The sequence below is a fragment of the Dufourea novaeangliae genome, unplaced genomic scaffold, assembly GCF_001272555.1.
Source record: "Dufourea novaeangliae isolate 0120121106 unplaced genomic scaffold, ASM127255v1 scaffold248, whole genome shotgun sequence".
Classification (NCBI taxonomy): domain Eukaryota; kingdom Metazoa; phylum Arthropoda; class Insecta; order Hymenoptera; family Halictidae; genus Dufourea; species Dufourea novaeangliae.
In genome coordinates, this window is record NW_015374156.1 from 2,667,620 (window position 1) to 2,679,881 (window position 12,262).

General features: G+C 34.7%; 1 protein-coding gene across 1 annotated transcript; it reads left to right on the top strand.

Moving 5' to 3' along the window:
• Positions 1–3,151: 3,151 nt before the first annotated feature.
• On the top strand, positions 3,152–9,479 carry LOC107191983 (protein FAM49B). Its single transcript, XM_015581140.1, has 6 exons — positions 3,152–3,288; positions 3,479–3,703; positions 4,984–5,318; positions 8,018–8,097; positions 8,210–8,336; positions 9,052–9,479. Exons 1-6 carry the CDS (start codon positions 3,204–3,206, stop codon positions 9,187–9,189), a joined length of 990 nt encoding a protein of 329 aa, XP_015436626.1. The 5' UTR covers positions 3,152–3,203; the 3' UTR covers positions 9,190–9,479.
• The last annotated feature ends 2,783 nt before the right edge of the window (positions 9,480–12,262 follow it).

The window sequence follows — 12,262 nt, forward strand, 5'->3', positions numbered from 1 at the left end:
ACAAACAACTTAACAAAAATTAACATCCTTTATTCGCGTATTTTCTAATAGTTAAGAGACCAAGTATTTGTGTTTTAATTAAATAAAATAGGGCAATTTGAGTAATACATACAGTGATTGCAAGAATTATAAGGAAATAAAACTATCTTCTCTTCGAATTAACATAATCTGTTGGATACTGAACTGTTCGATACGAATATTTTCGCCTTCATTAATAGACTATTTACGATGGCAGTAAATCCTCGTCCAATATTCGTCGCTCAAAATACACACTCTCTACAATTATTTCCATGCTCCAGACTAACAATTTGTTTTACGTACAAAAGTTTAAACACAGATTCTATAACATTATGTCAAAAAATAAACCCGTTAGAAGCGGAGTTTTCTATTCTATACTATATAGGGCGATAAAAACAAGGTCTAAGACATTAGTCTCGTAAATATAATAGTTAATTTTAGACCGAGAGGGTTGATTTTAAGTTCTATATTAATTAGACATTTTTTAATCCCCTCTGTGAGTACTATAAGCCTCTAAAACCTTTCCCTTATTTTCTATCACCCTGTATAATATTACTTTTAAACTTACAGAATTCAACCACGAAATGCTCCAACACGACAAACAATTCTAAATTGATTATAGAAAGGGTTTTTCTTCCATTCAAATTCACCCCATTAAATAATGTATTAATAATACCAAACAAATATCTGTGTAATACCAATCATATTCTCCAAATTTACGTTCAAACAACGAAAAACGATTCCAGTTTCCAAGTGTCTTTAATATTTCCACATCGAATGCCGCCAAACAAGCGCCATTTTGAGTACCATTTCCGCCAATTCTAGTTCCGAGAAACCCAATATATTTATCGAACATTCATCGAACTGGAATAAGCTTTGAATAAACGATTTCTCTGACGTTGATTCCAATAATCGAGCCCGCCCGTCGAATATAAAAGCTTCTCGAAACCCGGAGCGACTACGAATAGTAGTCAGCAGCGTCACCCCGAGGGTAAAGAGGCGAACTAACCCCCCATTGATTTTTCGCGCGAGCGTACCGCCGCCAGTGTCGTTTTACCATATAAGGAGAGGCCTCGAACCCTCGCGCCACTACTCAACGTTAACCCCCAGCGAGCAGCAACATGGCCGTCCGTTGAATGACAGTTGTTGCACTCTCCTCGCTGCCGCGTACTTGTTGACCATCCCCCTGGGCTCGGGACCTGCACCTGTCAGCATCATGCATTGGCGTCGTCGGTCGCGTATACGGCAACTCTTCGCCACGGTGAGTTCGTACCGTCGAATCACGAAAGCGACCCGGCGAAAAATCATGCAGTGCCACCATTCTCAATTGCTACCCTCTTCTTCGACCTTAGCCGTAAACAATTCGCTGACCCCAGGGCTGTTACGTTTTTCTTTCGTTGCTGCTGTAACTCTTCAAACCTGGTCGCATTCGATTTTCATCCATTGTGAAAATTATGGTATCCTCGATTCGAACGTTCTGAAAGTGATACGTACTAGGGGTTCAGATCGAAGTTTGTTTATGTGATTGATCACGCGTTTGGTGCATCCTTGCTTCGATGGAGGAGCTGGCTCGTTATCCTTTCCTAGTTGGAGGCGGAGAAGGCTCCTTTTGGCATCGCTATGAAGACACTGTGCAGATTCGGCGTGCGGTTCTGCTTCGAATCGTTGCTGGAATTTCGAGTGTAAATATTTATTCTGTCTTTATGTGGTGTATGCTGTTATTTCTGACTGCGTTTAATGGGCGGGAATAAAAGTGCAATTGGTATTCTGAATTCATAATAATTACGGTCCGCTTTCTTTGGACAGTATTAGGTTCAAGTTGGAATGGTGAATTTGCTCGAACTTTCAATTATTTCGTTTCTTCTTAACGATGTTCTAAATGTTACTGAATTACCTCGTAAAAAACGGTACAACTATGTTATAAATCTGTGGGTTTTAAAGTGACGAGAGAAGTTCGTTAGCGGGACATACACTTCTCCGCTAAAAATAACGGAGACATTCACCGGTACATTGGAATTTCTTGGTGCACAATTTTAGATCTAGTAAACCTGATCGTTGTCCTTTCGTTTGTGACGGGGTTTCCGTAAATGTCTCCGTATAACGTAGTTTTATCGCTTTATCTACTGTCTGATAAATTCTTTCGAAAAATTCATTTACCATCGTTATCGCTAACGCTTGGTTGCATCGTAAAGTATTGTAAAACAAAGCGTCACAACTTTCGCTTAGGGTTATAATAATAACGATAATAACATTTTCAATTTTATCATTGAAAGTTGACGAAGAAGATTGATAAGAATAAAATCAGCTTCGTCCACCACTTTATTACAAGCACACTGAATAAAATTTCCGAAGATCATCGCTTTTATTACCAGTGGAAATTCGGTGTAGATCCCAAATTTCTATCAACTAATAATACGTTAGGACGGTCCGTGGCTCGATAACTATATTTATAAATTTATTCGATTTCACCAACGAATTTCCGTGAATGAAAATCGAGAAACGTATCGAAACTTTAATTGGATTCGATACACGTTGAGGATGTTAGTCCTCGGAATACTTTGTCGTTTCAGGTGAGGTCAGCATACATTGACGCTGAAGAGTGGAATTAACAGAAGGTTCGTCCCTCGTTCACGAGTTCACAGAATTCATTCGTTCTACATATACACGCGCAGAGTTTCCGAGCGGTGCACACATGCACACGTTAACACGTATACTCGTCGTTTGTCTGGAATTAACACTTCGACACGTATATACGCGCGGATCGGCTTAGGGATCGGGCCAGAAATTCAAATTCCGTTTCGACTCCGACTAGGAACGACGCAAGCTCCTATCGTGAAATCGAAGTCGAAGTCCGTTCGAGCGGAAATTTTGCAAGTAGTTTTCACGATTAAATCGGTGCATTTACGGAATCGATATTTTAATTTTTTTTTTTTATAACAATCGGATCATCGATGTTACACTTTCAGTCCGTTAATAATTCATTTTCATCGTATACTTTGTTATATTTTCTCTGAAGTAAATCTTGCGAGTAGCATATCTTGTGATACGATTTAACGTCACGCTACAGTATTTGTCTTATTTAAGTATTTACCCAACAGAATGTGTATATAAATACGTTTCCCTTTTATTCTAGATGCCTTTCATGTTGTAAGTAACGCTCGAGCGAAGAGAGCCTCAGATCGAAGATGGGAAAGCTTTTAAGTCTTCTGGCTCGAGATGAGTCTACCTGTTGCACCGCTCAAAAATATGACGTCTTTCTGGATTTTGAAAGTAAGTCTGACAAGCATACACATCTGTAGTAGATCGTGAATCACGTTTTATTCGTTAGCCAAACTTTTTACGGTGAATGAACTTTATACGTTAAATAAAATCTTTAAAGTGACACGGTTTTGTTAACTTTTGTTTTTATGATAGTGAAGAATAACTAAATAATATCGGTGTTTCGTATCGAATTTTTTAGACGCACAACCTTCTGACATAGAACGAGACACTTTTGAAGCGGTGCAAAGGGTTCTGAAAAATTCAGAATCTATCTTGGAGGAGATTCAGTGCTACAAAGGGGCTGGGAAAGAAATCAGAGAGGCGATTTCGGCGCCTACGGAAGAGTGTCAGCGAAAAGCCTATCTGACCGTTGCTCCTCTTGTTGCAAAGTTGAAAAAATTCTATGAATTTTCGTTGGAACTCGGTGAGTGACATATGTTCATTCTGATAACAATAAAAACGGAATTTATTATATTATGAAACATTATGAAAATTATTAAAATTCTTTCACTGTTTAAATTGACCACAAATATCTACTTTAAATGTTCATTTAAGTAGATATGAGATTACTGTTGGAATTTACAGCTAATAGTTTTACTGAATTCAAATTCCTATAGATTCACAGTGATTTTAACGAATGGAATGTTGGATTGAAATCTCGAAATAAAGTTTTTACGTTTCCAAGTGGATGTATCCGTTGGTCGCTTCAATTTCTTTCTCATTTACTGATAAAAACGTACGGACATAAATGTCGATATTGCTTTTGGCAACTGCTACTGCTTGCAATTGTTTAGCCCGAATAATTCCGTGTACGCCGGTGATCGAAAATCCAATATCGCTCCATCGACAAAAGCGAAACTTTTAATGGTTCACAAAATTCCGAAGAATTTATTGCCTTTATTTGAAATAACGTTGAAGCTACCGAAGCAGGGTAACCTTATTAGACAGACTATAAATTAGTACAAAAAAACGGATGTATTGGTAAAACTTCTTTTAAAAAGTCCTGACGCGAAGAGAAAGTTATAAAACGGAACACTTGTTATGGTTATTCTATGTACGTATATGAAAAAAATAATTTTGGTTTACTGCTCGTTAAAAAATGTTTGGAACATAGTCTTTACCGAAAGTAAACTTTTAAAGACATTCTAAGAGTTTAATTTAATATTCTCAAGTATGAATTTTAGATGAATTTAAAATCAATTCATCATTCTGTTTTAACCCTTTGCACCTGGTATTTCCTAATTCCCCATACATTATGTCCCTTCGGAGAGGACAATCGAGTGCAAGGGGTTAATTCATTTTACGAAATCCTTAAGTAACTTCATTGTTGAAACAGATATCTCATGAAAAAAATTGTTAATAATTTTTATTCATGAAAATTCATTCGAACAAATTAATCAGTGAAACCAACATTCCGATCTAATAATTTATTTGCGTGAAATCTTACTTCGTTGGAATAATGTAATATACACGTTGTTTCATTTATCTCCACCAGAACAAAATAGAAAAGAACATTAATAACTAATGCATTTTTATATTGACTAAAAAAAAAAACTATACCGTATATTGTATGACGTCTTCGACCAATATTACGTCAGTGGTCGAATTAAATGAAACATCCTGCATAAAAAGAAATATGCAGGATAAAACCACTGTTGGAATTAAACAATTTATATTTACCCATGAAAATTTTCTGGTTTTCAGAAAGGGTGGTACCGAAAATTCTCGGTCAGCTGTGTTCAGGGAATCTCTCCCCGACCCAGCATCTCGAGACCCAACAAGCATTGGTGAAACAGCTAGCCGAAATCTTGGAATTCGTTTTAAAATTCGACGAGCATAAAATGAAGACGCCCGCCATTCAGAACGATTTCAGTTACTATCGGAGAACGCTGACTAGGGCATCATTGACAAGGCAGGACACCGCTGAAAAGGATCTCGTGGTCGGAAACGAGCTCGCCAATCGAATGTCCTTGTTCTACGCCCACGCGACACCCATGCTTCGCGTTCTGAGTCACGCGACCATTACTTTCTTGATGGACGTAAGTGGTACCGCTTCTCTTCTGTGTGCTTTCCTGTCTTTTCTCTGTCGCTGACAATTATTGATCTGACTAGACGCCAACTCATGTTAGACTGCATACTCATTATCTGAATTCCGAAGCGTCCTCCACGAGGAACACATTCACATTTCTAATATCCATCCGAGTCGTTCGCTACCAATCATTGCTTCTAAACTAGGGTAATTTTGATAGAGATGGACCTACGTTATTAAAAACTATTCAAACTTAAATGTTATAACAGTACTGAATATTATATTTGCCAGTTTGTAACTATCATCTTTAGAATAAGTAACTATTATAAAGCAGTATCTTATTAAAGAAATAAGTAAATTAAATTTGCGATTCTGATCCATCTCTCCCTTACTATTACGGGCGAGATGGACTACTTCAATAAAAGTTATGTTCGTTGGTTAAATTGATTTGTAGAAATTATTTTTATCGAAGAAATTGTTTTATTAAACAAAAAAATGTTAACTACTAAACATTTATAAATAATGTAAACGTCTCCTTAAACAACAGAGTGATACTAATTCTTGTGACAGCATGAACAATTTTTTGCTAGAAATTAAAATGTCGATTTTCGTCAATACTATGACAAACTACGATGTATAATTTAACAAAAATAACACTATCACATTGCGCATTTAATGGATAGTTTGAGACCTATTTAATTGGTCCGTCTCGCCCCGTGGTCCATTTCTATCTGAATTACTCTATATTATAAACTAACATATCATGTAAACTACATATTGTATACTTCTGGTCTTTCTAAAAGAAAATAAGTAAGAAGGAGGATTCTGAATTCAGAAATTAAAAAATTATTGTACTTCGATAGTATACAAGTTACACTTTCAGCAAATAATTCAACAGAGTTTAAAATATAGAATGTGAACGTTTAATCTCTATGATTCATAAATATTAGTTGTATTCGAGAATTACACGCATAACATTTGACTGATGATGCTTTAAAATTTACAAAGCAATACGATTATTTTCATCAAAGTTAGGTTTATTTTTACGAAAAATGGACGAATGGAAAATCTTTTAAGTTGGAATTCAAATGAATTTCCGTGCTTCCCTGATATCGAACGGGACAGCATTGTCACGGAGCCTATTCTTCATGCAAACGTATACGTCAACTGTGCTTTTCATTCGTCTTAACCGTCCTCGGGCGGAGCTGGGTCAATTTTAACGCACACTATTATATAGCAAAGTACTAATATTATAAAGGTTCATTCATCATACATCTGCCATGACTAGCTAAAGCAAAGAAACAGCAAATAAATAATAATAACAAGTAGTATATACAGGGTGTTTGACATGTGAAAAATTTCACATAAACAATGAAAAAACTTCACATATACATGTGCCCTATTATTTGACCTTGTTCCCGAGTTATAGCCATTTTTGTATTCAAATAATTCTTAATGACAAACTGACCAACGTAGTATAACTGATTCTGCTGAACTGTTTGTGTACAATGCTCGATAATCTTTTTTTTAAACAAATTTTTAAAAGATTCAGAAACTCCATGACACTGGGACCGCAGCTTTACATTCAAACCAAAGGCGGCCGTTTCGAACACTTCTTATAAAGGTAAGCAGTTGCACATCACTGTAGCACAAAAATGGCTACAACTCGGGAACAAGGTCAAGTAGGGCACGTGCTTATACGAACTTGTTTCATTGTTCTTGTATTCTCTGTCCACCGCTCAAATGCGATCCGTATGTTAAAAAACACCATGTATATAATGTATCTTACTACATTTTTCTACACTCATATTTCATGTATCGTTGTAAGTGAATCATACATACATTTGTATAAATGAATCGTTTGTTTCTAATTCGTATACATACATGCATATTTTTTTCCGCTAACAATTGACATAATTTTTTTAAAATAAGTGGAACATAAAGTTGAAATTCTGAAATAAAAACATGACAGAAGAGTTTAATTTACGACTGTGTAGATGAGAAAATTGACCCAGCTCCTTCTGCTGCCCAATTACGAAGACAATTAAGAAAACACGTTAATTAATATTTCGTAATGATAATGTGAACGTATTATATTTTTTATTTCGATCGGAGCAAAAAATTATTTCGTTCACTTTGTGCAAATGTCACGCCACGAGCATGGATTAAGAGACAGAACTGTGCTATAATGATAAACAAAAAAAAAACAGTGTGATATAAGTAGTGAAATGCGTTGAAGTAGAAAATTAAAATCCATTGTATGAAATGATTCAGACTACAACCGTTCTCGGAACATTTAACAGCGTAATAGCCGATCCGGTTAAGTTGCGCAGATACAGTTTTCAGTGGGGTAATCTAGAAAGTAATTGGAACATGTGTCCTTCGAATTAAAGTTTGCTTGTCGAGTACTTTTCAAGGAAATCGGTTTCATGCTATATTTTTAATATCTGAAGGCTGCACATACAAGAATAAATTCTATTAATTAAAGAATAAATTATGTGCAATTGAACTTTAAATGTATACCTTACTTTCTAAATAATAAATAAATAATACATAGAAAATAATTTTTCTTGAAAATAAAATCGACATTTCTAATCGATCATCTCATTTTGCAATATTTTGACTGCTTTCTTGTATCGAGAAATGTGTGTTATCATATGTATGTAGTAATGAAATTAAATGAATAATATGGCGAATTTATTGTTTTAGAACGAAGATGTAGCACGCGAAAATATCACGGAAACACTTGGCACCATGGCCAAAGTTTGCTTACGCATGTTAGAAAATCCGTGAGTAAATTATTAATCAATAATTCAAGCGCTCCAGTTACATGAATGGAACAAAAAGTTTCGAGAGATAGGAAGTTGCAGCTTAAAATGTAATATACCATTTTGTTTTTAGTAATCTTCTGGCGCAGTTCCAACGAGAGGAGACTCAACTCTTTGTTTTAAGAGTAATGGTTGGGTTGGTGATCCTTTATGATCACGTTCATCCTCAAGGTGCCTTTGTTAAGGGTTCAAATGTTGACGTAAGTACGGACGACATTATTCTAGTTACACGGAGGAAATGTAAAAATACTTTTAGCATCGAAATAGGGCGAACGATTGAACCAGAATATCATACTGCAAGCTATAAATATTTATATCAAGATAAAAATAATAGTGGGCAATATTATGTCTACTGACATTTACGATTTTATGCGAGTGATACTAAAATAAGTAAACTAATAGATGACTATTTTAGTTAATTACAAAAGAACTAAGTTCCTATTTTTGTTCGTTTTTGTAATATAATATTATTTTGGCTTCACAGAATGGCCAGAGTTAATACATATTACTTTATAAAATTCCCTCTATGAGATTACTTTGATTAGAACCATTACAGAAGTACTAAAAAAATGTTTCATTAACAGTTAGCACTAGAAAGATTAGTTTAATTAAACCCATTATGGAAGTACTAAAATATGTCTGATTAATAGTTAATAATTCTATTTCCTTCCCAAATGTTCTAAATAATTTTTCGTTTAAAACACAATAATTAACTTCTCTAAAGGAATACTAAAATCGTATACGTATCTGCAATCTCAGATATTTCAGATCAATTTTTCTGACTTCTTATGGAACACTCTATTTCGATTTCATGAATTCTATAAGCTGTTTAATCGATTTTCCCGATAGTCTGTTCACAAAAATGTTATTCATTTCTATCATAAATCATTAATAATTGTATTATTCAATTGATAGGTTAAAGGGTGTGTGAAATTACTGAAAGATCAACCGCCTTGCAAGAGCGAAGGTCTTTTGAACGCTCTTCGTTATACAACCAAACACCTGAACGAGGAGAACACGCCGAAAAATATAAAGAACCTGCTGGCCGCATGATTACCGAAGCAACGCGGCTGCTGTATCAGAAGCTGAGACAGCTGGTTGCTACTCTTCCAGAACCTGTACGGTGTGATGCATCGCGTATATGTATCACCACGAGGACACGTTGAAGAAGACATCCTCGAGTTTCCACGTGAACCAAGCTATCACGGGCTGGGTGGTGGATCAGAAAACGCGTCTTTCGAACCGAGTTTAAATACTGCCCGGAAAACTGCCGACTTCTGCAAATAAAAAATAAAAAAAAAAAAAAAATAAAAAAAAAAAGAAATACCTTCGACGAAAGGAAAGATAGAGAATCGTAGGAAGAAACACCCGCGACGACGACTGATTGTTTATGCAGGAATTGCTGAATTTTTCGCTGCGATGCCTTTATTGCCCGCCACGGACACGCAAGCGTATTAGGAATTATTATAATATATTGCTACCCTCCTCACCACTTGGATTCTTATCGATCATTGCTATAATTATTGCGATTTTTGATGTTCATTTGAGTTATATTATTGTATCGAAGTATTATTGTCCTGACTAACGTCACTTATTGCTCCCCCTTTCCTCATTGTCAGACGGGGATTGAGTTAATTACAGCATATCGATAGCGAATTTAGGGTAATTTCGATTGCGAACGTTCGCAAGGTTTTTGAGAGGTTTAATAACGTTGTAGATATCGTGAAGATCTTTAGCTCTTGTTTTCTTTGTTGAACAGTTGTCATCGGGTGAGAATATAGATTAAGACTCGCACGACCGTCAATGGGGTTTTTCAAAACTTGGGTATATGACGGTTGTGATTGGTATTCTTGAGAAACTAATTCTTTTTTTTTATTGAACACGTGTCGAAGTGTATCCTAAAATAATTATCGAACATTATTAAACTAAAGAAACATGTTCTGAATATGAATGTTACAAGACAGAAGGATCTAAAATAATTCAGTGATTGCTGTTCGTGTAAGTTTTTCATCGATGGTCGTGCGAGTGTTAAGGAAAAAGTTGTTATAAATAAAGGGAATGGACATTGAACGAAATCGAAAATCATGGACGACTAACGTTATTTTTGTTTTGTTATGGTCGACAAGTTTAAGGAAATTTTCTAACAAATGTTTTTTACAGAAAATATTCTTATGGAAATTTCGTTCTTCTCTCTTTGAGTGATTTCTACATAATGGCGAATTGAAAACCAAAGATATTATCATTAATATATATCACTGCTTTTGTTATGCATTTACTATTATAGTATTTTTTATAAGGACAGTGTTTATGTCTTTAGCAAAAGAAGTTGTGTGACGCAATACATTTGACTGGAAAAACTTTTACTGGAACAATATAATTCCTCGCGCCGGCAGTCGCGTTGTACACTCTCCTTCTAAGTGCACATCTACAGATTCTAAGCGTATGAAATCGATTTACTGTGTAGACTTTCTTGCATCAAGACTTTTACTATTTGTATCCAATGTTATACATAAGAGATCCTATTGAAAAAGCTGTCTTGGTCATTTTTATTAATCTCCTGTAAGGAAACATTGAAGGAATAAGATTCCTAATTTCATACAAATAAATTATTACGTTTGCTTATTTAAAATATATTTTTAAATTTAACAAGGTAATCGTCATCGAAGAGACTGTCGGTAATAAAATATGAACATCCAATTAACATTTTCGTAAACATCCGAAATCTAATAAATTTCTGTTTGACATATGGAAAAGAAAGAACAAGACAACTTTTAGAAACGAATTTCTTACATGTTAGTTGTAGTTTAAACCTTTTTAGTCACATTTACAATAACTTTGCCATTGTTGCTTTCGTGTAGTTCTAATTGCAAGTTAATTTTTTGTCTGTTCAATTACACTTTCTAACGGAATTTCTGAGGCAAGTTGTTTGTGCAAACCGTTTTCTTTGAAAAACATTTCGATTGTTCGTCTCTTATTTGACTGTTAGATTCGTTTTCATTTTATGTCGATCATTTAACTAAGTTTTTTAATGATTTTCAATAAAGATGATTACCAACTTCTTAGTTATGTATTCAGTACACGTATTTATTTCATTATTTTAATATGGAAGTTAGAATAATATATCGGTAAAATATTTTCTTCGCAAGGTAACACTGCCGATGCGAAAGAAATTCAAACAAGGTTAATATAAAGAATTCAGACACTAGTACCGTAAGCAACACTTCTGACTTTTAATGTTTTCATAAAAACGCATGCTTCCCATATTAGTCTTCCAACTATTTTTTCATCATTCTTTCAAAGACGATCAATCGAAGTAGTAACTTACATGTATTTGCAGGAGGGAAAACGATGCAGACGTGATTATACAAATAAATTAACTTTTACACTCGCGTTAAGAAAATCAAGGCTCGAAGTATGTTTCGACCTAAAAGTAAACAATACGAAGATTCCGTGAACAAAATTTACTATAATGTACTGTACGAATATCTTGAGGGAGACACACTTCCAAAATGTGAAACAAAATCATTTTCGCAAATAAGTAGGAATCACCTCTATGTAACCGAAAATATTTCATACGAAAGTGTTCATTTATATATATATATAAAAAAAAATATATATATATATATATAAAACAGAAAACTTTAATTAAAGTCGCCTGTCGTTTATTTACTTTAAAAAAATTAATTCAACCGACAGTTTGTTTAGTTATAAATAACTCACATTATTATTGCCTTGTAAATATTTTTTAATGTATATACATCTGCTTTACTTAGAGCATAATTTCACAATTGTCGGAATGTCGGATTATTTTGTTACACTTTAATTTTATACAGTGAAATAACAATTCTTCTGTGCATAGAGTTACGGTTCCGAATGTTTCAGTGAAACTTATTATTAATATTTTATGACTAATGCGCTATACAGTGGTGCACGCTTAAGCGTCCACATTTTTGCCCACTTTAGTGTTCGTTCCTATCCAAACCAGTCCTTCGATCTATGATCTATGATCTACGTTACGGAAACTTGCTTGTTTCGCATTTTCGGTACATCTCTCGCTCACTCTCGTTATTTCTCTCTCGCTCAGTCGAATTCGCGGAAATATGTCGCCCAGATAAGCGTTCAGATA

Excerpts from the sequence above, each read along its gene's own strand:
- LOC107191983 (XM_015581140.1), top strand. The coding sequence starts at position 3,204 with ATGGGAAAGCTTTTAAGTCTTCTGGCTCGAGATGAGTCTACCTGTTGC. Across the intron at positions 3,289-3,478 it reads CGTCTTTCTGGATTTTGAAA|ACGCACAACCTTCTGACATA; the intron begins GTAAGTCTGACA and ends CGAATTTTTTAG. Across the intron at positions 8,337-9,051 it reads TTAAGGGTTCAAATGTTGAC|GTTAAAGGGTGTGTGAAATT; the intron begins GTAAGTACGGAC and ends TTCAATTGATAG.